This window comes from Centroberyx affinis, unplaced genomic scaffold, assembly GCF_046629955.1.
Source record: "Centroberyx affinis isolate AG114_WGS23_722 - 3 ecotype Tasmania unplaced genomic scaffold, CSIRO-AGI_Caff_v1 ptg001724l_1, whole genome shotgun sequence".
NCBI lineage: Eukaryota > Metazoa > Chordata > Actinopteri > Beryciformes > Berycidae > Centroberyx > Centroberyx affinis.
The window spans coordinates 133,605-157,698 of NW_027280131.1; the positions used below are offsets into that span (position 1 = coordinate 133,605).

At 41.3% G+C, this 24,094-nt stretch overlaps 2 protein-coding genes across 4 annotated transcripts in view; both read left to right on the forward strand.

Moving 5' to 3' along the window:
* The first annotated feature begins 764 nt into the window (after nt 1–764).
* Nucleotides 765–7,341, forward strand: dtl (denticleless E3 ubiquitin protein ligase homolog (Drosophila)). Its single transcript, XM_071528778.1, has 15 exons — nt 765–880; nt 1,293–1,430; nt 1,521–1,613; nt 1,704–1,765; nt 1,980–2,100; nt 2,522–2,587; nt 2,729–2,844; nt 2,946–3,019; nt 3,110–3,213; nt 3,307–3,411; nt 4,181–4,293; nt 4,385–4,474; nt 4,684–4,828; nt 5,267–5,949; nt 6,529–7,341. Exons 1-15 carry the CDS (start codon nt 829–831, stop codon nt 6,592–6,594), a joined length of 2,028 nt encoding a protein of 675 aa, XP_071384879.1. The 5' UTR covers nt 765–828; the 3' UTR covers nt 6,595–7,341.
* A 274-nt stretch (nt 7,342–7,615) lies between these two features.
* Nucleotides 7,616–24,094, forward strand: part of ppp2r5a (protein phosphatase 2, regulatory subunit B', alpha isoform) — a 42,504-nt gene continuing 26,025 nt past the window's right edge. For 2 of the 3 annotated variants that reach the window (XM_071528757.1, XM_071528758.1), the window contains exon 1: nt 8,227–9,329. In XM_071528757.1, the coding sequence (XP_071384858.1) occupies nt 9,182–9,329 (148 nt within the window). In that variant the 5' untranslated portion in view covers nt 8,227–9,181. Of the gene's footprint in view, nt 7,773–8,226; nt 9,330–24,094 lie in introns of those variants that run through there. The other variant, XM_071528759.1, reaches the window with a different exon arrangement.

A 24,094-nucleotide genomic window follows, 5' to 3' on the forward strand; every position in this document is an offset into this window, starting at 1 on the left:
TAAAGTTTTAATACTAATTTTGTTATCACAACCTGTGATTGTATGATGGATGATGATGGTTGCTTCCACTTTTACAAAGATCAGGCCTCCAGTGTAACTGTGTGCATACTGTGCAATACCTAATTGGGGATTCAAAATTGGGGTAAAACTGAATTAGAGGGGAAGTGCACTCAGAAATGTGCAGTTATCAACAGATATTTTTGCAATGTAAGGGTTGGTGTATTTATTTAGGCATATTAAAAGAACAGTAGTTCCATTGTTACTTTGAGTAGCTGAGAAACATTGGGAATGTAAATAGTGATGTCAAATGAATCAAATGATGGTATGATGGATAACAATGGATTCAGAAAACCTGTTACATGTTGAAAGAGATGCATTGGCAGGCTAGCTAGTAGATCTAGTCAGTCCCTATTGCCCACACATCCCCATTCAACAAAATACATACAGATCATCTCTCTGAACGAGGCATATTAGAGAAAAATGTTGCATTCAGTCGGCAACTTCTGTTTTTACAGGGTCAGGCAAGAGTGGCTTTTATATTGAAAGGAAAGGGTTCGTCGATAACAAACAGGAAACGGCACCGGGAGTTATTATGGCGAGCTTTACAGATCCGCGGCACAAAGAAAACGGTAGCGGAAATGATGCTGAGAGGAAGCAACCGTTTCAACCAATGGCAGAGCGCGACGCAGGTTTAGCGGGGGATTCGGTCCCTGTGTTCAGAAGTTCTGTTCGCGGGAAAGACACCTAAAAAAGGACTACCACCGATCTGAGGAATATTCCGGTATTATCAGAAAACTATTTCAGATCGCCTTCTACCAGAGCGTAGAGATGCTTTTCCGCTCCATTGTTGACAGAGGAGTCGGCAGACGGAGGCAGAATGGTGAGAAAATACAGTTAATGAGTTTGGGAACATTTGGGGTCTCTTGCCTGTGGCTATGGCTGTGTTCTTACTCCAACGACGTTAGCATTTTGCTAGCTAACTTGTGCTACAGTAGTTTAAGATCCAACGTCTTCTTCCTCTCTGGTTTGTGTTTAGAATTGCAAAGCCACCATATTTTACATTTTGCACCATCGGTCGTGTGTTTTTGTTGCTTTGACAGCAGAATATATTTCAGAACTCTCTCACAACTTTTTCAGACGAGCGTAAATGAGCTATCTTGGGTATGTGGTGCGTCCTTGATCAATAGGGGATCCTTGATGAATCCCCCAGTGTTGATGCTGGTTATCCAACGTTGGATCTGCATGAATTCATCTAAAATGCGTTGAACTAACCAGTGTCCCTCCTTCCTGCCCCTTACCCTCAGATCCCTGCCCCAGATACCCTCTGACCTCTCTGCTGGAGGGGTACCAGTGTGCCCGGCACGACGAGCACATCTCCTATGGAAACCTGGGTGACACAGTGCCTCCATTCGGATTAGCTTTCTCCTCTGGTAACTATACATCTGACTTTTATCACCGGGTCATAGCATCAGACCAGGGGGTTGTTGTCATGTGTCTGACTCCCTCTCCTCTGTCTGTAGTAAAGGGCCTGCAGAATGTCCTTGCAGTGGCCAATGAAGAAGGCGTGGTGAGGCTCTACAACACAGAGAACCGTGGAAACCCCGTTCTTAAAGGTGTGTGTTATGACTCGCCTTGTTCTTTACAGTTGATCTGTCCTCCATCAAGAAATGTCAGTGGCTAATGGTGTGTGTGGACATTTGCAGAGTGGCTGGCTCACGAGAATGCTGTGTTTGACCTGGCCTGGGTACCGGGGGAGGCCAGCTTGGTGAGTACAACATTTGATCATTTCTTGTGTTTCATCTGATTTCTATTCTATTCTTCTTTTAATGTTTTGTGCTTCTTTGTATTCCCTCATACATACATTTTCTCATATTCTTGTTTTTCCTCCCTGTAAAGCACTTTGGAAACCCTGCTTTTGGATAAATGCCATGTAAATAAAGCATATTCCTATTATTATTATGCCTATGTATGATCCTCAGGTCACCGCTTCAGGCGACCAGATGGCCAAGCTGTGGGATGTGAAGTCGGGGGAGCTGCTGGGCAGCTTCAGGGGCCACCAGTGCAGCCTCAAGTCTGTGGCGTTCACACAGCAGGAGAAAGGTATGCTACACAGAGACCAAACATATGGACGGGGGATTTTTGTTCCCCACTGTGTGTGTGTTAAAAGTCACATGGAAACGGCATTTCGATGGTGTTTTGCCTCCTGTTCTGAAGTGTTCTAAAATGCTTTGTGCATAATCTTAAGCTTTCACACATTTTGGATTCTTCACAATGAATAACTTGCAGCTACCGGGACACAACCATAGTGTCTTAGGAAAAGGAAACAGGTTGCCGGTTTTATATGATGGGATGAGATTGTGATATAAAATATTTGAATGTTTTTTTTTTGGCATTTATTGTTAAAGGGGTGTCTTCTCTGATACTGAAAATTAGCTACCGATGTGAAAAAAGATTTTTTTCATTTCATTGTCACTTTAATTGTCACACTACATGACTGCTTTGTTTGTCTTCTCTTCAACAGCTGTATTCTGTACCGCTGGCAGAGATGGGAATATTATGGTCTGGGACACCCGGTGCAGCAAAAAAGGTACAAACTGAAGATTTCAGTCGCAAAGTTTGATCTTTGTATTTACTGATAATCATTCCTTTTATCGTACTCGTCTTAGTTTGTCAAATGGCAACAAATAATGGGCTTGAGAGTCTGATAGTGTTTGTGTTCTCCTCTCAGATGGTTTCTACAGACAGGTGAAGCAGATCAGCGGCGCTCACAACAAAGCGGACAGAACCACGCCCTCCAAAACGAAGAAGAGGCGGCCCGGCGCGCGCGGCATGGCTCCCTCTGTGGTGAGTTTCCTCAACCGCGGCTTCCAGGTTCCATTAAATACATCGACATAGAATGAAGGCCAATCTTCAACCTCTATACCCCTCCTCCCCCCCTCTCCCAGGATTCCCAGCAAAGCGTCACGGTGGTTTTGTTCCGGGATGAGCACACCCTCGTCTCTTCCGGAGCCGTCGATGGGTAAGGAACATCTCCGCGTCACCGCCACGCGATCGATATGAAATGCCTGTAAGAACCAACAGACTTTACATCCGTTTTCCCCTTCGCCAGAATAATCAAGACGTGGGATCTGAGGAGAAACTACACCGCACACCACCATGATCCAGTTCCCCTGCAGACGTACCCGTATCCAGGTTCTAGCACACGCAAACTAGGTTGGTTCTCTACTTTCAACTAGGAATCGCGTATGTAGACTTATGTGGAAACTTATGTGGAAAGTTAATGACTGTTTTGTGTGTGTGTTGCAGGTTATTCCGGCCTCGTCCTGGACTCCACAGGATCCAACCTCCTGTGCAACTGCACCGACGACAACATCTACATGTTCAATGTCAGCGGGCTGAAAACCTCCCCAGGTAAACAACACAGTCCGTCCTTAAAAACATTTAATCTCCTCGTTTTATATGCGTGTTGTGTATACGTGCAAAATGGGCAATTTCCACTTCACATATTGGCTAATTTAATTACATTACAGCTGCTTATCACTAGATGGGGCTGCAAACTGATGTGCTTTACCTTCACCTGGGAACGGGCAGCAGAGGGGAAAGCAACAAGGCTTTGTTTACGCCACAGAGGAAAGGTGGAGATGCGGGGGACCTGCTTGCACACGCTCGTTCTGCTCTTCGCCGTAATCGGCCTTTTTAAAATCCGAGCTTTTCGGTGCGGCAGAAGTCTCGAGAGGTGTTGAATCTTCAGCCAGACAAATACCGTGCGAGCCAGGCAGCCATTTTGAAACGCTGTCACACACCGAGACACACACTGTGGGGATAGATCCTCTGAAGAGTGGCCTGCTTGGCAAGCCGCGGAGCGTGTGGCTCCTTCCACATGCTGCTCTCTGCACGTAATTGCTTGAAGAGCGGTAGTGCAGTTTGCTCTGAAGGCTGTCAAGACTGAAATATATATATTTTTTATTTTAAAGGAGCAAACTTGTCTAATGTCATTCATATACATCCGTACGTCCGTACTTCTGCTCCACATCCCATTTAGGCTTGTCTAGTCAGTTTATTATAGAAATATTCCCCTTTTCTCTTTTTCCTTTGATTGAGAGGCTCTTTTTCTGCCTTGTTTGCACTCAGAACTGCACATTTGTCAGAGATCTTAGTATTTGTTTGTTTTCTTCCACAGTGGCCGTCTTCAGCGGCCACCTCAACTCCTCGTTTTACGTCAAGTCCACCATCAGCCCAGATGACCAGTTCTTGGCCAGCGGCTCCAGTGATCATCACGCGTACATCTGGAAGGTTGGTGGCTTCTGTTGTGCCATAATCTAATCTTTCTTGTGAAATTAATAGATTTTATTGTTATACAGCATATGTTGGTTTTTCATTTCAGCTGTCCGAACCTAATCGCCCCCCCGTGATGCTTCAAGGCCACAGCCAGGAAGTGACGTCTATTGCATGGTGCCCCACAGATTTCACTAAGGTGAGACGGCATGCTGACTTGTTACTTACTGCAGTTTGTGAGTGTTTCCAAACGGCCACACTAGCAGCACCATCTGTTTTGTCTCCTTGGTGCAAAACCTACGTTTGATACAGAATGTTTTTGTGTTTCCCCGCTACAAAACCAAACTGTGTGAATAGGCCAGGAAGATGGATTTATGCTCTGTATAATCTCCGCTCCTCTCTTGGCAGATTGCTACCTGTTCTGATGACAACACGGTCCGGATCTGGCGGCTCGACCGGGGAGTGGATGGAGCAAAATCCTCAGTGGGAGAGGCCAATCTCGTGGGTTGGGCGCGTCCAAAGTCTGCCTCAGTGAGGGCCGGCGCTCACTTGAGTTCACTTTCAAATGGTAGTTGGCTTAAACTATCAAACTGGAAATTAAAAAATATTCCTTTGATAATAAAAGTGCACAGATGAATTAGTCAAGCTGGTCATTAATTGGGGCCGATTAGAGCCTTTATAAACAGATGGTGGATATGGGTGCCAGTTATGGCTGATTTGCCAAAATGATAACTTGTGGTATCCTGCAGGGGAAACGTTTCATCTACCAAGTAAACAAGGGTCTTTCTAGTCTATTTTTGCCAGGAAAAATACTGTTAACTTTTCTGGTGTCATTCAATTTCTATGTAGCTATCCTTGCACATGAACGGTGCACTTAAATGCAAAATGTATCCAGAATCAACCTTACTGAATTCTCTCATTCAAAATACTTGTTTCACACCTGAAGTAAAGACTGCTTTGAGACTGACCAACCTGTCTTGTTGTCTTTAAGGGACTTCAAGCCGAGTTGAAAGCACCCCTGCCAAGACCCGCTTGACGGAGAGTCTGGGAGGCCCAGCCTCGCCCCAGCCGGCCTCCTGCGCCCCCAGCGGAGCCGCCCTGCCCCTGCCCTCCAGCACCACCTCACCCGTCCCGGCTCAGGAGGCCATGGCCGGCGCCCTTCGCCAGAGAACCCCGTCCTCCATCAAACGCTGGCTCACCCCCACCCTCGGGTCTCCTCCTGAGCAGGCCAGCCCCCCGCTCCGCAGGGTGCTGAGCCCGTGTCCGCAGAGCCCGGCGGGCGGCACCCCTCCCTCAGAGCGCCGGGCCAAACGCAGGCTGGAGACGGGCGGTGGAGCAGCGGGAGGCTGTGAGGGCGCGGAGAAGTGCGACTGTGTTACGGAGCTCTACCCCGCGGCCAAGAGAAGCCGGGTCTTGACGGGTGTCTGCTGCCCCGCACAGGACCCACATCACCGAGCGGAGAGGTGCAAGGAGAGCCGGGCGCAGACAGACTCTCGCACAGAGGACAGCAAACAGGCCTCATCCAGACAGATTGGCAAGGAGAACTGCTCGCCTGGAGCGGTGGACTGGTTGTCAGTGATGGGCCAACGGATGAGGAAAGGCCAAGGAGGCTCTAGCAGTCCCAGAAGCCCCAGTGCCTCCAAGAAACAAGAGGGCAGGACACCAGCTTCACCGGTAAGCACAGAAATCCCAAGATCAGACATGATTTCATTGTAATTTTTTTCGAAGAACAAGTTTTTCAACCTTTTTTTCCCTGATTCTAATTTCTTTCCCTATCACATATAATCCACTGTTTCCGCCAGAATTGTATTCTTATCAGGGTGTAAAAACCTCTAAAACAGCATTTAGATCATGAGACACTAAACCTTGAAACCCAGATTAATGAAATTATTTTAGAGTGTGCAGCAGGGTGACCCACCACACCTATTCATCAGTAGGGGAAACTCTGGTAGAATAATTTTAGAGGCACAGGAATATTTGTTGCATTAATTGCCTGGGCATCATGTCTTTGACCCTCACAACCCTCACTTTCAGTTGCTTGCAATGTTGCCATTCTAGAAATTCAAGCTTTAGTCTTTTGTATACTTGCTTTAAGTCACTGGGTAAGAATAGCTGCATTCCTTAAATCTAAATATATAAGAGACAGAAATACACACGCTTGAGAAACTGATGTTCAGTGATTAGGGTTTGTCCCTCCTTATCAGTAACTTTTAAAGGACTGGCAACTTAATCGTTTCTATTCTTGTATTTCAGACAATCCGCTCCCCACAGACCATGAAGAAAATCTCCTCGTATTTCCAGAGGACGAGTCTGGAGTGACCTACTTGAACTGAGTTCAAGTTCTTGGAGTTCTGTGCTTGTATTTAAATGGATATATTTTTATTTGGGGTATTTTTAATAAGAGCTTGTAGACATTAAGCCTCTAAGGACACTGATCTATGGCCAGATTACATGACTGTATGGGGGGCTGCATAGAGAGTGACAGAACAATCCTTCTCCATGTTTGATACTGCGATTTCTACAAGAGGCTGCAGTGTTTTGTTTTATTGGGGTTAAAGGTGTTGCAGCGGCCTCCAAAACAGTTTTCTGCTGTTGTGCAGAATCTCTGGCCTACAAATCAAGTTGCATGTTGGAGTAAATCTTTCATTTTACTCAAAGCAAGCAACTGCAGTAGCATTTCATGTTAGTCCCCACATTGTTTTTTCCTCAAGTGCTGAGAAAAATCTGTGTCCACATGTATGCCAATTCTAAATTCAGCAAAAGAATCACTATATATACTGTATATATGTATATTTTTTGGTCCACATCTTGGAGCCCTTTTATGAACTTCCCTAAGACTTAAAAGCTAAGCTGGTCTCGGATCAGCTGTTAATCCTACAATTCATTCCTGTCTTCATCTGTCTATTTTCCCATGTTTTTTTCATGCATGGGTTTTGACTTTTGACAGTGTTACTTGGTTATAAAATTCTGCAAAATGTGATTTTTCTTGAGCAAATGCGCAACTTGTTTATATGTACAAAATAACCAATGATTGTGGCTTGGTGTATTTGTATTTACTTGACTCAAATGTGCTGTGTTCAAATTTTATTAAATTGAAACACGTTTTCAAACTGTGTTAAAGGCAGTTTCATGTGGTTTCATCCGTGTGTTGGAGTGATAAACAATGTCGGGTGGTAATGTTTTACTCAGCCTGTTGTAGTAATGGATTACTTTCCCCAGTAACTAGTAGTGTAACGAATTACTTTGTCAACTTCCGTGAAATAATTGGGAACGAATAAAAAGTCGTTCCTCTTTTGTCACTCCCTGTAGGTATCAGATTGAAGTTGATTCCCGCCAGTTGTTTTCCTTGGAGTTACTCGTCGTTCTCGCACACTAAACTAGGAGGTGACATTTTAGGCGTGTTTACTTTATTTGGGAAGAAACGTTCCCGCTTCTTTGATGTTATCGAGCCAAAGGATGACACGAACATTGGATATCAACGGTATTTGGTTTCCCTGGTGAGTCACACAACCGCGCACAGGAAAGGCAGATGAGTTATCCTGTTTTGTTTTTTGAGACAATGCAACCGCCCATTTTGGGGAACGTAACGAGCTGTGAGACGAATTACTGCTCCCAGAGAGTAATACGTAAAGTAATATTATTATGTCTGTGATGAGTAATACGTTATTTATTTGAGTAACGAGTCCAGCTCGGGTCAAAACCCTCTAAAAGATGTAGACTTGATATTCTGGGGTAACTTTCGCCCGTCATGAAGAGCTACAGCTGCGCCTCAGTTCACCGTTCAACGTCACTTATTTGTTTTCACATGTCACATGTTTAGGGTCCGCTTTTAGCGAAATTCTATTGGTTTAAAAAGTTTCCAGTTTTGTAAGCCTCTATTGCTGATTGGCCACCAGAGATGTCAGTCAATGACGTTCGCCTGTCAGGCTCTGCAGTCCACCAAACCGTCCAGACCGACATCGACGGAACGGCAATGTTGGAAGTGTTTTATGGCTGCCTACTCAGCACGACTTCTAGTAATTTGTTGTATTTAAAAGCCTTTGTCTTTTAGGGGACGGGGACGTGATTACTGCTGTTCATTTGATGTGGAATGTAAGATAAATGCACACGAATGTGGATACGGCTAACTTTAAGTGCTAGCTAAATGAGACTCAGCCGTCGACCGAAATTCAACTTCATCACTCGCGGACAGTTCTTCAGAAAATATACTCAACGGAACGCAAACTAGGATCAAAACCCGTGCTTGAAGACTCGGATTTGCCATTTTTGGTGAAGAACTGAATGAACTTCATATGAACCGCGTTCTTTCTTAACTTTTTTTCTAATCAGCGGTGCAAACTGTGTCGTCGTAGTGGCTTACATTAACGTCAGCTAATTTTAGCAAGCTAGCTAGGTGCGTTAGCCACCAGCCCAGTAGTACAGTAGATAGGTACTGTCAAGACCTCGTAACGAAGTGGGTGGTCAGGCGAGTTTTTTCCGACCATGCATTTAATACGTTTTGCAACAGGTATACTTTTTGCAAACACGATTAAGCAGCAAAAACAATCAGAAATTTAGTCACTTAATGTTATTTGACTTGTGTTAGTAATATTAGGTTCTTTTGCGGGCAGTGTCATGAGTTGTAGTTTGGCTTTTTGATGCGTGTTTTGTAAATTGCTCCGTTTGTCAGAAAACAGACACACTGCCCAAATGATGCAGGCTTTGGAAACAGTCTAACCCCAATGCCAGCCGACCATGTTGGATCAAACAGAATAGCATAAGAGTTAGACAGGAGACGAGCTTCAAGGCGTGCAGTTTGCTCCATATTTTTTGTGCTGATGCGAACGGAAGAACACAAGAGGAAACCTTTCATTTGATTTAGCGGTATTATTGCTTGTCTAAAGTCTTTATCAGTTCATGCATCAAAATGTCGGCCATCTCTGCATCCGAGAAAGTGGACGGTTTTACGAGAAAATCCATGAGGAAGGCCCAGAAACAGAAAAAATCTCAAGGGTCTTCCCAGTTCCGAACTCAGAGCGCTCTGGTTGAGCTTTCACCGCTGCCACAGCTCAAAGGTACGGTAAGAGGATGAGGGGGTCTACTGCTTAAAATGGGCTACTTGCAATGACCTGTGTGTTATGTTCAGTAGTAGATTCGTAGTAATTACATACAATATGCAGTTACCAGAATTTTAGTAGACATGAATGAAATGACATCAAACAATTTGGCCTCACTGGCAACAGTGATTTGTTGTTACTCATGTATGGGTGTCTCAGTCTGCTGCATTGATAAATGCACCCGGTTGGTCCTTTATCCTGTTATCCTTTTTTTCCCCCTCCATTTCATTGAATACAAAAGCAGCCTGTCCATCAAGGTGTATGTGCATGTCTTGTGCTTCTCAGAGTCCCCCAGCAGCAAAAGCAGAGCTCTACAGGCCTACAGGTTGTGGCAAAGAGGCCTGTGTGGCCCCTACCTGATCCACTATTTAGAGCTATTAAGAAATTATTTTTAACTTATTTTGCTTAAGACACATTCTCTTTTCCTGCGCTGCCCTGCTTCACATTCATTCATTCTGTTACATGTTTTCATACCAGGACTAACCGTACCCAGTACAGCTTTCTTTTTTTGGCCACCGAGTAACCTCACTGGAACAGTTAGGGGTTAACTGACTTGCTCAAGCAATCTCCACAGTCATTTTGAGGGAGGAGAGAGTGTCTCATTCCCTTACGCCACCCAAATCTTCCCAACCGGTCTGAGAATTTGAACTGGTGACCTTCTGGTCACAAGCCTGCTTCTCTAAGCTTTAGGCTACTGCTTTCACGATGCCACACTTGTACTCTGCAATATTTCACGAACCTGAGAGGTACATAGCAAGTAGTATCACAATACCACACCTGAGAAAGATGAAAACTACCTGTTGATTAACATTAAAACGTTTGAGTAGCCAGAGGCACAGGAGCTAGCTAACAGTGCAAAGTTACAAGCTAATAAGCTCTTTAACGAGTTTGTTTTGTCAAATATAGTTATTGGGCTGCAACTTTCTTCCTGGCCCTTGTATGGACAATAAATACTGATACTTAAAAAACTTTGGTATTGCAAGTATTGTAAAGGTTTGGTATTGCAATACTTCAGTTGGCTGGTGAAATTCTGATGCACACCTACCCATGTGTTGTTTTGGGGTTTGAGACTTGACAATGTTGTCAGCAGTTCTTGTTTTTTGGTTTTGCAATGAACTCATGATGTGGGATTCTTGCTGACAAATAAACAGTGGACACATTTCTTAATGACTTGTTAAGTGTGCGCTTTAGGTCAGCTTTCCTCTGTAACCTCTACACTTCTCAAGGTCAAGAGTTGGACTATTGCATTATGAGTTCCCACAGGGGCTCGTCTGTCCCCTGAGGCTATTTGTGTCAGTGGTGTTGTATATGTGAGTAGCAGAAAGGGAACGCTTAGCCCCAGGATAGTACAAAAGAAACTAGAGGACAGCAAAAATGCATCAAGCAAAATGTGAAATTTTCGCACTAGTAATACGGGTGGCTAGTTTCAAACATTGGAGAGCCTGCTGTCAATTACTGGGAGAGCCGACTTGATAGCCAGGCCAGTTGTTGCATACCCCTTGGTGGCTGGCAGGTGGGGAGTGGGGATTGGCATGTGACCTGAATGAGTAATCAGGTGGCTATCTGTCAGTAGTACTGCTGCTCTGCCCAAAAGGACAAGTCCCCAATTTATTATTTATGGAGAAATGGTCATTTGTCCTTACTGTGTTGAATTCCTGCAACAAAAATCTGAAATGAGCCACCTACACAATTTTTTGCTAGTTCATGTGTACCACTAATAAGGCATGTTGAGAAAATTCTAGTATTTGTTAGATTCTTCTTCTATGCAGCCTCATGCAGACAACTACATATGCTCAAATTCACAGCTGCCATATTGTAGCAGAATAACACTGTACATGAGGAACACTGCACATGAGGAAGTTGAATATTTAAGGTAAAGTGTGCTACTCATACATAGCCATACAGAGGGCTTTTCATGATATCCAATATTCCAGTCTCTGACTACCCCTTCGGTCTCAGAAGTGGATATCTCCTAAATAATGCCCAATGATGACTAAGCCTAGGTGTAAATACAATACATCATGAATCACATCACATCACAGAATCAATTCTGTAAATCCTGTTATTGATACTTGTAACCCCTGCAGTGCTTCCCACAGGTTGTCACTTTTCTTCTGCCGTGTCGTGAGGGAGGTTATTGACAACTTGTCATTGATATTTCATTTACTGAGTAGGCTAACTCATGGCTGATTCTATAACTGGGACATTTTGCATTTGTAGATGACTGGAAAAAAGAAAGTTTGTCACAAAGCATACCTGAAATGTAATATATTTACTATCTGCCAAGCTCGAGCTATAACGATTTCAGATATTTATTTGAACTGGTCAACTATGTATCAGGTATCATAGGTTTTGCTGTTTTGTGCCCAAATTCCATTTAAATGTGGTTAAATGTCATTTAGTAATGGTGCTGGAGGAACACTGTTGACCTTACTTTATAACAAACATTAAGAAAAAAAGGAGAAAGAAGATGCCTGCCAGTCCTCACAGTGTTTTCTTCCTGAGGAAATGACATAGTGCGGTTCATATGCTTTTGGGACGAACCATTTCTTATTGAGAATAGGTTTTTGAAGGGGTAACTTAGTTGACAATGATACTCAGACATCCATAAAATGTTATGTCACACCTGATGTTTGGTGTAGCCTATAGGCGATGAACGGCTGTCCTCATTAGGCTATTTCATGTTCATGAAAGGAAAATGCTGAAAAGAATTTTAAAAAATAAGCCAATTCTATTGTTTTTAGCTAATTAAAAGGTTGTGATTAAAATCAGAGTAAAATGGGTTTCAGTGGTATACAGCTTATTTTTATAAATAGATGACAGTTTCTATGATACATAATGGTGGTAGGCCTATTTGCTCAAACATGATCATGTATGAAAATAAAGCATGTTAAAATGTTTTAATGAAAAATATGTGAGAAACTCCATGGACATGAAATATAGAATTACCCTTATTATTTCAGGCACTAAAGTCTTTCGATCTAGTATAAGCTAATGACATTGCAACATTAGCTGATTATTATACTTCTATTCAGTTTGTGTCGGCACAGATCAAAGGCAGACACCATGACTTGAAGGAGCACAGATGCACTGTGTCATAGGTGCAATGAATTATGGTCTTTGTAGTTCACTAACACACTTTCAGTACTTGGCAACATTAAATCTTGATTGTTGAAAAACGGCCAGTTCCATGCAAAATGAATCAAAAACAAAAATTTACTTGGCAGGCTTTTACTTAACCTGGGTGGGCTGCTCAAATATTAACCTTGTATGGGAATCACTGCACTGTTATTTTTTTTTTTAAAGGTTTATTTTAGGCATTTTTATGCTTTATTGATAGCGACAATGTGAGAGAGAGGGGAGGACATGCAGCAAACGACACCGGATTCGAACCCGGGTTGCTGCAGGAAGGACTCAGTGAGCCATCGGGGCGCCCCACCGCACTGTTATTTTACAGGGGAGCAGCCATTTTTCATTTCCATGAAGAACTCTGCTCTTCTAGGTGTCACCACAGCAATAATTTCACTGCAATTTTGAGAAGTACGGAAGCCCCACCAGACCAAACTATGTCTGTTCATTGTAATGGCACAGTGCCAACTAACCTGAAGGCAGGTGTTTGGATGCAATTTGGATTCCAAAATGAAAAGGAGCGACATAAATTCAACAAAAGTAAACTCTTCTGTCAGCTTTGTCATTCAGTGTTAGGACTGCATGATTAATCTAATGAAAATTGCAGTTGCGTTTTGAACATGCAATATCTACATATTACACTCTACATCGGGCTCCAGGTTTGATTTTAATTATTCCCTTTCGCACACAACCTCTTGAACAAATTTGTTAGATTGATTTGGGTCTGTTGGAGGATCCCACTCTGCAGTGTCCATGCAGAGCTGATGTTGACTTGTTGGCCAATTAGAGGCGTCCTTGCCTGTTGTTAACCAATCAGAGGCCAGAGAGGCAGTGATAGCCAGATCATGAGAAGAGCAGAGGTGAGAAGCAGCTCACTGAAAGAAATGAATGACGCAGAGGAGGAGGTTGTTGGTTAACTGTCTTGCTGCAAATGAGGATGATATGGTCCCCAAAAAAGACGACAACACCATTCATTTGGCACTCATTTGAATTCAGGAGAGCAGAAGTACCACAAACTCAGGTGCTGAGAAAAAATGTTGCAGAGTTGTAGCGACAGCACGAGGCAACATGACCAACTTGTTCTACCACCTCAAACCATGCCATAGAAAATGGTATGAAGAATGCATAGCGACCAAGTACCAAGAAAAAAGTACACCCAAAGCTCATATTCAACACATATTAATGACTTGCCACCTAAATTAGTTTTTAAACATGCTTTTGTATACATTTTACAAAAAGTATTTTATAAATACTGTGGCAACATGACAGATTTAGGCATGCACCTGACTAGACACCAGTCAGATGTTTTCCTACAGCCTGCGGTTAAATGTGACGGAATTGATCCTGCCTGCTGCTATGTGTATTCAAGTTCCACTTGCTAGAGCACAGAGTTGTGCATTTCCACTGTGCAAGTTATTTCAGTGCACTACAGCACACAGAAGTGTGCATTGTTTACATTAACATAATAAAGAGGTATGGAAATATTAAATTCAGTTTTGGACTCAGTTTTGTCCCCTTATCCATATTATTCACATAATCATATATCACAACGCTAAAAACTGTAGTTATCAACTGTGTATGCATCAGTTCACTGCAAATTTCAGTCATGTATTTTTGTCTATAATGTTGATATTGTGTGAACTATAGAATTGTGTCATATCATGACCTAGTATAGACATAGTATAGAAATTGAATCACATTGTGAATTCCTTGACAGTATGCAGCCCCAATCATGACTGATATTTTGTGAGCACCGGTTCCATCACAAATCTGTTTTTATCATCATTTTTTGTTATCACTTGTTATTGGTTATCATTTTAGCGTTTCACAAGATTAAAATTTGTTGTGTTTTTTAAGCTAATGGCATTGTCAAATCTTTGTGATTGGAATTTAATTTGCTCGCACTTATCAAGCAGACAAGCCTTGACAAGTTGACTTACCACCATGTTTGTATAACAAGGAGAAAGAGCAGAGCTTCCAGTGGAACCGAAGAAAGGCTTGCCTGGTCAGGTTCCTGCAACTTTTCACCATGATGCAACTTCTCATTATGTTGAAAACAGAACTTTTTATGAATGAATGTATATCACCAATGGCTGCTATCGTTATAATTTTAAAGCATAGTGGAAAATGTAACCTTTTTAATATTTTATTTTTAATTTCCTGGATAATACATAGGGGAAGCTGATAGTAATACAGAGAAACAAGGGGCACAGTATTCTAGCATGAGTTGTGTTTCAGACACTGTAGTGTTGGTATGATTTTCTCAGGAAAACTAGAACACTGCACTACAGCAGCATCCAAAATTGACTTGAAATAGCATGGCAGTAACTGCCTTGTTGACAAGCATGCAGTGACAGCCAAATTATCCCTCTTTTTTCTTCTAAAAGCTCCAGGGTCCTCGGGTTAGTTCTGGTTTAGAATTTAGGAAATTTGTCTTTTTTGCTATTATTATTGACTTATTCAAATCTGATGTGCAGATGTACAATATAAGGTAGCACATTTAAGATTTTAGACTAAGTATTAAAAACAGATTTGATGCAGGCTTTGTTTATATTCTATTACAATCAACAGGTGTCATCACATACTGCGGTTTACAATCAGGTGACCAGTCAAATCCCTAGGCACCATTCACCATCCATTAAAACCATTCAGGGCAACCTCTACAGTGACAGACGATGAGATAACTCAGCGTCTTGATGAATCCAGGTGAAACTTCTGTGTACGTAATAGGGGATAGGGGTGAAATAATGAGGACGGCAAAAGCTCAGTCTCATCAAAACCAGACGAGGTGGACAAAACCCTGCAGATGCTTCTAAAGCACAACCGTTATCAACAAAGACAACACAAATAACTTAATGAGTATTCTTTGGTATGAGTCAGTGCATAAGTACAAAGCAGCTAATCAGACGTGTACATAGTTTTGAAAAATAATCTCAAGTAGCTGTAAGGGTGTAGTTGATATTAGGACATTTCTGCTATTATGGCTGTGTAGCTGCGCAGACATATTTATCTATACCCCTTCTTTATTACCTAAATTATTATTGTAAAGGTAGGCTACCACATCAACCGAGTTCATTAACAGTATCACAGAGAAGTTCAGTTTCAAGTGATAATACAGCAAATTAATCAGGATTTTCTCCATTGCCATCTTGAAGAAGACCTATCATATCACAAGACTTCCCTTTCAGCAGTGAGATAACACAAGGCGTAATTGTCTCAACTAAGTGCAATGGCAGTTTGGTATATGACGAACAATAGCACTGACATGAGTCAAGGCATTAGTTTGAATTCCTGTATAAACAGTGATAGGTGAAATAGGACTTGGAGCATGTCTAATAGCAGTTTGGTGCCGTTTCAGAAAGATAGTAAAAATTAGAAAACCCATATGCAAGATTTGTGATACTTTATAATAGTGTTTTGGAGGGCCAGCACTGTAATTGATCCTTGTGATGGTCCATACAATATTAATATTTACAAAGCTTCTCTCTGGGGTGCCCCGGTGCATCACTGGGTAGAGAGCGTACCATAAGGCTCAATCCTTCCCGCAGCGACCCGGGTTCGAATCCGGCCCGCGGTCATTTGTCCTCCCCTTTCTCTATCCCATGCCTTCTTGTCTCTCTCTCACTAACTCTGTCGAATAAAGCATAAAAATGCCAAAAATAAATCTTAAAAAAAAAAAAGCTCCTCCTGACCCATTCAGTAGCTTTTCATTTGTTCTCTCTCAGTGGGAGAAAAATCTGGCAAAGCGACACTGATAGCGGCGACATTTCTCTGTAGGTACGTTTAGCTTAGCTATTAGCCTTTATGCACAGTTTGTCCTGTGGGGCCTCCGTAGTCCAGCAGCTTTGCAGTGCTTTATTTACAAAATGTGTTGTGGTTTCTGTCACCCTCTAGTGGTCGGAAAATCGCTTAGTGCAGCTTTAATATCCTAACCCTAGAACAATTGCAGGACCAGTCACAATTGGTTTAAGCTTTTTCAGATTCATTCCCTGTGCTCAGAGCTGGATACTAACTTACTGCATACTAATCATTATGTACTGCATACTGTACACTCAAGTGATGATTCAGTATTACCAGCGGACTGTTATGATTGCAGTATACTTAAGCAGTACTTCACATGACCAGACCATGCTATAAAAGGACACAGATCAAAATCAAAATTACCCTACTTTTATCCAATAACATAATATATAACTTAGGATTTTAGGAGTTCTTTATAATTCTGTAATTTTTTGTTATTTAGGCTATATAAACCTACATTATAATACATAATGATAATAACAATTATAACAATATAGTAACATTACAATTATAATACATTTGGCATGTCATTGCTATCAGTTCCTGGTTAAATCTTTTTCTTCCTTTGAACAAAGCTGTTAGACGTTTCCCCGCCTTTATTCATTGCTGTAGATCTGTCATCAGGAATTATTCCTTACAGTCAAAATTGTCTGTCTAGTAGCACTGAAATACTGTCACAAAATAAACTAACTTTACTCTCCTGTCACACATGAGACTTAAATGTTCGGAATTGTCATTTCAAGTCTCCAACACATTTAGAAAACATATGTATTCATGAAAAGATAGCATTGTATGATCAGATAAAAATTCACAACTTTAATCCAGCAAAGAAATATGCATAGATGTGATCCTTGATTTTGATCCTTCCAGGCCAACTGGTCAGAAAGCTGATGAAGTGCATGGTGTCTTCATTGGTCCCTGGATGAAAGAAACAAATATGTATGCCTCTGTTGTTGTAAGGCATTAATGGTATACAAAATACCAGGTTATAGTTGCTGCTGGAAATGCACTCACCCCTAGAATTTGACCATAATACCATTTTCTCCATCAAGCTATTATAGATGAAAGTTGGCGATCAGAGCTGGTGGGACAGGGCGGTTGTGCTCGAATTCACAGATGTAGAATGAAGAGAAAACTTTTGCATGTCACGGGCCTCATTCGAAGGCCTTTGACACGATGAAGCTTATAATACAGCCTTGCCACCCCATTGTGTGCACACCCACCTTACAAAACTTGGTATGAAAGTTGCACTTGCCTTTATATAATTTAGGGAGGACCCGGGGGGGTATCGTTTTTTGCCAACCAATTGAAAGCACTGCAAGTCTGCACAGTTTGCAGAGATTACACAGATGGCTTCAAATCAAAAGTAGGAGTAAGATGTTTACATGCAACAGTAACCCTTTTAATATTGGCTTAAGCCGGGCATCTTAACTGGGTTTCTTATAATTGAAATACAAGCTTACCTGGCTTATTCTAACAGAGTTACATTAGTTAACATTCATCAACCCTAAACCTGGTTACTTGAACTTGAGATCTCTGTGCATATAAACATAGCCAGTATGTATCAGGACCTAATGGACATGAGGCAATAAGGATGCTGCTTCTTTCCTGCAGTGGAGAGGTTGGAGTGCTTATAGCCCCTGTTGTGTGATAGACACTGAAAAGATGACTCACTGAGAGACCAACATGGTTGCCATGGCAGCCACAAGCCTTGAGAGTAAGCCGGGCAAATTTTTACTTTCCAAAGATAGACTGCTTCATTTAGGTTGATATTTCTGTCAGTGGGGTGAATTTGTGAGCTGAGCTGAGACATCTTTTCAAAGTAGCCTAGACTTGGGTGTAGGTCGTGGTGATTATTGTCAATAGCCTAAATAGAGTTCCAGTATTAGTCAATAAGTGTGTAGTAATTTGGTTTCCAGTGCTTGAAATTCCCTCTCAATAGATCAAAGTATGCTGCAATGTTCTGTTCTAGATTGTTCTAATATACCATTCAGTTTTGTTCTACTCTATTCTACCCTATTCTTCTATGTTCTATTATGCTGAAACTATAGTTGTAGCCTAGAAAGTTATCATATAGGCTTAGGTTGGTGTCAGTCATGCTTATATTGTGTTGCTTTGGCTACATGTAGTCTGCTGTTGACTGCATCAACTTCGTACCTGAGTTGATCTTTTAGCCAGGGTTGATCACAGCATCCATCTCCCTTCATGAAAAACACAGCCAGTCTCTGGAATGGCAACTATTGGTCTATTGATTGCCAGGGTGTGTCACATGGCCTGTTTCCATCGCGTCTGCCAGCAGATAGAAAATCAATATATATTTTTTTTTAGCAAAAAAGGGACACATATTGCTCTGTGAGGGTGTTTATGCTGTTTTTGTTTTTGTTCCTGTAATGTTTGGTGATGGCAGCTTAGAGTGTGCTCGCACTATTCCACTTTTTTTGTTAAAAAAAAAAATAATAATGCTGCCTCAAATAGCCTACATTTTGTGCTGGTAATAAACAGCTGCCACTATCAGCAGACACTGCTTATGTACTCTCAAACTCTTGCCAGAAACTCTTGCAACACAGCCAATCTGCTCCATACTGACTCTTCATGACCAGACAGCAACTACTACCAACCTTTCTATGGCTGCTTTCTCTATTTTCAGTCTGGTTGTAGTTGTTGTTGTAGACTGTCATCTGCTTACAACAGCGTGAAACCCTGCCTCTTCCTCTTCATCGGTCGGCTCATAAAAATGTGGTCTATGTCATTTGTGCGCCTCTAAAATGTTAGAACTGTTCAACTTGACTCAACTTTACTCAACTTTAGAAAGCATCCTTGTTGCATGTGTTCCCCATTGCCTTAAATATGAAAAAAGTGCTGGCAGTTTGAAAAGCTGAATAGTGTGAAGGTGCCCTTATGCGACCATTAGGGGTTAAATTGCCAATGAAGTGAAGGCAGACTTAGATGTGTTGAAATGTGGTAGCCTGGGCAGAAAATAGGAACGTGCTGGGCGTCCAGCCTACCGATTTGTTCACCCCGTCTTCATGTACATCCCTGACCTCCCTTGGCCAGAACATCTGACATTCATCTTTCTCAGCAACTGTAACACATGCTCAAGTTTCACAGTATCCCATAGAGGTAATGTGAGCAAAATGGCACTGTAGTTTCTCTGCGACAAGCTGGATTAACACTCATAGTACAACGGTGTAAAATCTAAAATGGGCCCAAGCCCCTCAAGAGTACGATTCCCTTCCAGGTATTCTTTTGCCTTTCTTGTTATGATCATCCTTGGACGGAGTAAAGAGGTCTGGCTCGCTGCCTTTGTGCTTGTTGTGTGTTCTGTGTCCATTTCTAAATGAGCCCTGGATACTGTTTATGGTGTTGTATGGGTTTGTTATTAGAAACCAGGCTACAGAGAAACTGTTGAGTGGACCCTTTGTTTTCGCTGATCTGGACTCGATGCCGATGTCAAGAATAACAAGCGATGCTAGTTATTAAAACCCACATTCTTTCATACAGATAACTGGAATCAGGGCAAGAAACAATAATGTATGACCTCTGATGATTCATTTTGGTTCATATCTAGGCATTTAGCCTATTAAGCACTGAATCTTTTCACAGGACATACAATACACAGTGCAGTATGATGATGAAGACGCCTTGAATTTGTCTTGGCCATAGCATTTTCGTTATTTCTCACATTTACAGTTGGTAGTTTGCATCAAAGTTGTTTCTCTCTAGTGACTCTTAAAACTGCTTTTAGCGCTGCTGTGACATGCTCTACCAGCACAATTTGTCTGTGAACCCTAAACAAAAGTGGAGACCAGTGTGTGAATCAAACTGTGCATACTGTCTCACCCGACCAGTTCAGCAGCTGCAGCGGCAGCAAGTTGAGAGTGTGGCCTACGTGGCATCACTCCTGTCATGCATTAATGCCCACATTTAGCCTACAGTAGACTGTCACTGCTGGTTTTTACGACTCGCCAGTCATGTTCTGCACATGTTGAGGCATTTTGTATTCTTTCTCAGTATTGTGATATGGGGAAGACTCAGATAATTTTCTCATATCTGCTTCTTTACTTAGTTTTAAAAAACATATGGCTGTGTAATACCAGGAATACAGTTTTAACCAATGCAGGCAGTACTTGGGCCTTTACAGGAGCAGCTACAGATGTAGAGCTCAAGGGCTTTTACTGACATCTTCTACTGTGACTTGTTAGCTGCTGCTATAAAAGTTATAGCCAAAGGTGAGATTTCTCCAATCTTCATATATTAAATGCCATGTTGTTGTTTGAGGCCATCTCCCCTAGATTTCCATGGTAAAATATGTCAAAATCCACAATGCCATTTTCAAAATGTGTTTTCTCAAGTAGTCTCAGGCCATAAAAAAACTGCCTAAACAATTTGACATTTAATGGTCAAAAATACATGGATGAAAAGTAAATCATAAAGTCAGTCATAATCAGAGTAGAAAAGTACCTATGGTTATTCTGACATCTATTCAAAGTTTTGACGTCTACATGTGTCTACCCAAATAATACAAAAAAATCTAATATTTTGTAATTTTTGATCAAGGCTGATTAGAACCACCCATAGTTAAAAAAAATCTGTAAAAGTAGATGTTTTTTTTCCACCAATCAAGAACCTGTGTGCAACCTGAAACCTCTCTCAAAACACTATTATGTTTGTTAATCATGAATCAATATCTAGGTAGGTCTGTATCATTGTTAACTCAAAATACAGCAAAACTGCTACAATTAGATTATTTTAATATTTCTTTTTTTTCTTTCTGCAGTTTGAAGATTTAATTTAGCAGTAATTGGAGAGCTAGCTCACCTCTTGCAGCCAGAGGCTGATGGCATAACTTCATCAGTTTTGTATGTGAAATCCACAAACCTATCTTTGTCATCACACTGCACAGGTTGTGTAGGCCTGCCGCCTGTGCTCTGTGTATTCATGGCAGTGATGTCAAAGCTAACAGCAGGAGTGTTACATCCATGTAGTGTTGTATCTCAAGAGAAAGGCTCATTGATAGTTTTACTGTAGGGCAAATCTAACTCGACTCTGCGCTCTAAGTGTAGAGTACGAGATGGCAGCTGCATGACTAAGCTATCAGTGCTACCACAGTGTACAGCAGAGGTCATCTGGCCTGCATACGTACCTTCAATTTGTTTTGGTCTCTCTCTGCTTGGCTACTGTTCTATGAAATGTTGACGGGTACCGTACAGGTGGTCATTGGTGAAAAGCACTACAGCCATGGTGAGTGTAGGTTTGCTGAGTTATAATACAAATATGTTTGTTGTATATTTAGCAGTGAATAGGTCAAGACCCACAGTGTTTCTGCCATCATGGTGATTTTGTTTTCCCATGTTCACAATACAAAACTGGCCTTATAGTTTTACCAAAGCATTAAAGTCGTAGCCTTAGTAAAAGAAACCTAGGTAAAATATGGTCTATACTGATGTTTGATAAATTCCCTACAATATACTGTAGTTTGTCAGCATGATGACCAATTAACTTAAGTCTCCGTTAGTTCCTTTCTGTACAGCCAGAGGTTGCTACTTAATGCTACAACAGTGATCATCAAAAGGCACATTCAGTCAGATATTCGGTAGACTATCAGTATTGGCCAGTATCAGGGTTTTTTTTCTAAGAGTGTGTCACTTAATACAACTGTCAAATTAGCACCAAAATAAAACTAATATGGCTTTTAAAAAACACTTAATTATCTTAAGATAGGCGTGTCTGAAAGGTTTAACTTGTTTTGCACCTGCATTTGTGCTAAAGTTCGTACAAAAATGAGCATTTGCCATTATGGGCGGGAAATATTGGTATCGTTCTCAAAAAAACATATTGGTGCATCCCTAATACAAATCATGTCTGTTCCTTATACAGCAGCATCTAATTGAAAAAAATGAAGTAAAAGTTGTCTTATTGTGAAAATGTATCTTTAGCCATGAATCTTTACACTTGAGCTGCAAATTTTCACACAACTCCCACAATCCTCTTTTCATATTTAGAAAGAACTATGTCATTGCCACAAATGCGCCGGGGGAGTGTTGCATTTCTGTTGCCTGTGTTTTGTATGGCTGTTGCCCTCTGCTGCAGTAGGAAGCAGCCAAGAGCCACCCATTCAGCGCACAACACATCAGACGCTGGGGCAATAAAAACATGAGTTGCTAAAATGGAAAGTGGTTGCATAATTGCAATTGTCCTCAGCGCAGACTGTTCTCATAAACACTATTGTGTTCTCCATGTATCTTAGTCTGGGTAGATAAAGGATTGATTTTTAACAGCGCAAAATCCAAGCCATACAAATTTTAAATGGCCTTAGAGTTCAATTCTTTTTGTAAAAACAAATAACAGCAAGCCTAATTGGTAAAGAAATAAACAGACTTTTGTGTTTTCAGAATAAGCTCAATAATTATAACAAAGGTTCCAACAAATATGATGAAATGTTGATAGGCTGTTTTAGCCTTTTGTCAAGAATTTGACTACTGTTTTGAACATCTCAACATTTCTGAGCATGTGATGGTTCTAGCCAGTAAGTTTGCCTGCCTACTTGTTGCAATCTGCATCTAGATTTGTGCAGTGCTATTTGTGCTATCCTAATAGACAAGCATTTGTAACTGTTATTTGAAAAGCGAGGTAGCTGTGCATGTATTCATTCAGTTACAGTATGAAATAAGTTGTGGTGTGTTTTGATGGCAAAGTTTATACTTATTCACTTGTATGTTCAACTTGATATAGGCTATGCTGCATGCTGTATCTTTTTCTTCCATACCAAATTCTATTGGCACCAAAAAGATCAAACTGCCAATCAGAGTAGGAATAATGATCATTTGTTTTGTTAAAATCATGTACCATACAATTGCCTATTTGTTTCTGGTAAAGTAACTATGTGGATTATAAGTACCAACATTCATGCCAATTTGTACAAGAGTTTTAATTTAATTTTGGCAGTTCCATAGGATTTGCAGCTGACATTGATTGATGAGCAATTATATTTTTAAATAAAAACATTGTACATAATGGAACTTTAAACTGAACCTGCTTTCTTGTGCAATTGTTGTTCTCTTGAGGAAACCCTGTATGTCTCAATGTGACAAACTAGTGTGGCAATTAGGCATTTATCGCCGTACATTGTGGCTGCACAGCTAGTGCAATATTTGGTTGCTATGTGACAACAATCTACATCTGGAGTCCAGTGTTGCTAAATACAGAGCAGGTTTGCTGCTTTGTGTTGCTAGTTTTTCAACAGGCCATGCAGCAGTATATTTTAGGCCTCAGCTTACACTGTGAGTGCTCCTTGTAACTTATTCTATGAAAAACAGTAATATGCTTGAAGCATGTGTGTGACAATTTTCAGCCACTGTTTGTGTGATGTGTGAAAAGAAAAATTAGAGTAAAAGTTAAGTTACCGATAAATCCTGTTGCATTCCTTATCTTTTTGACCAGCAGTGGTTTCAAAAGGCTTTTATCACTAATTACTGTGTTGGGGAGAATGACTCTCCTTGTGTCTGTCAGCTGAGGTCATGTTGTCATTCTTTAAGATACTGAAAAGTTTGGACCCTATAATCCAGGGCTCTTCCAGTTCCAGTGGCACAGTGATTGCCTCCCAAAGTAGGCAGTTATACTCAAAAGATTTTAACAGTAAGACATCTATACCTTCAGAGGTTAACACACACCACTATAGCCCTGTTTGTCTATGATGTACTGAGCTACTAAAAGGACCTAGGGCATAATGGTATACCCTATCCTGTATCAGTCTCTCCTTTCACCCCTGTATCTCCCAATTTCTTACTCATGTC

Coding starts and splice junctions, on each gene's coding strand:
- dtl (XM_071528778.1), top strand. CDS start 829: ATGCTTTTCCGCTCCATTGTTGACAGAGGAGTCGGCAGACGGAGGCAG. Junction 3,412..4,180: donor CGGGCTGAAAACCTCCCCAG/GTAAACAACACA, acceptor TTTCTTCCACAG/TGGCCGTCTTCAGCGGCCAC. Junction 5,950..6,528: donor GCAGGACACCAGCTTCACCG/GTAAGCACAGAA, acceptor CTTGTATTTCAG/ACAATCCGCTCCCCACAGAC.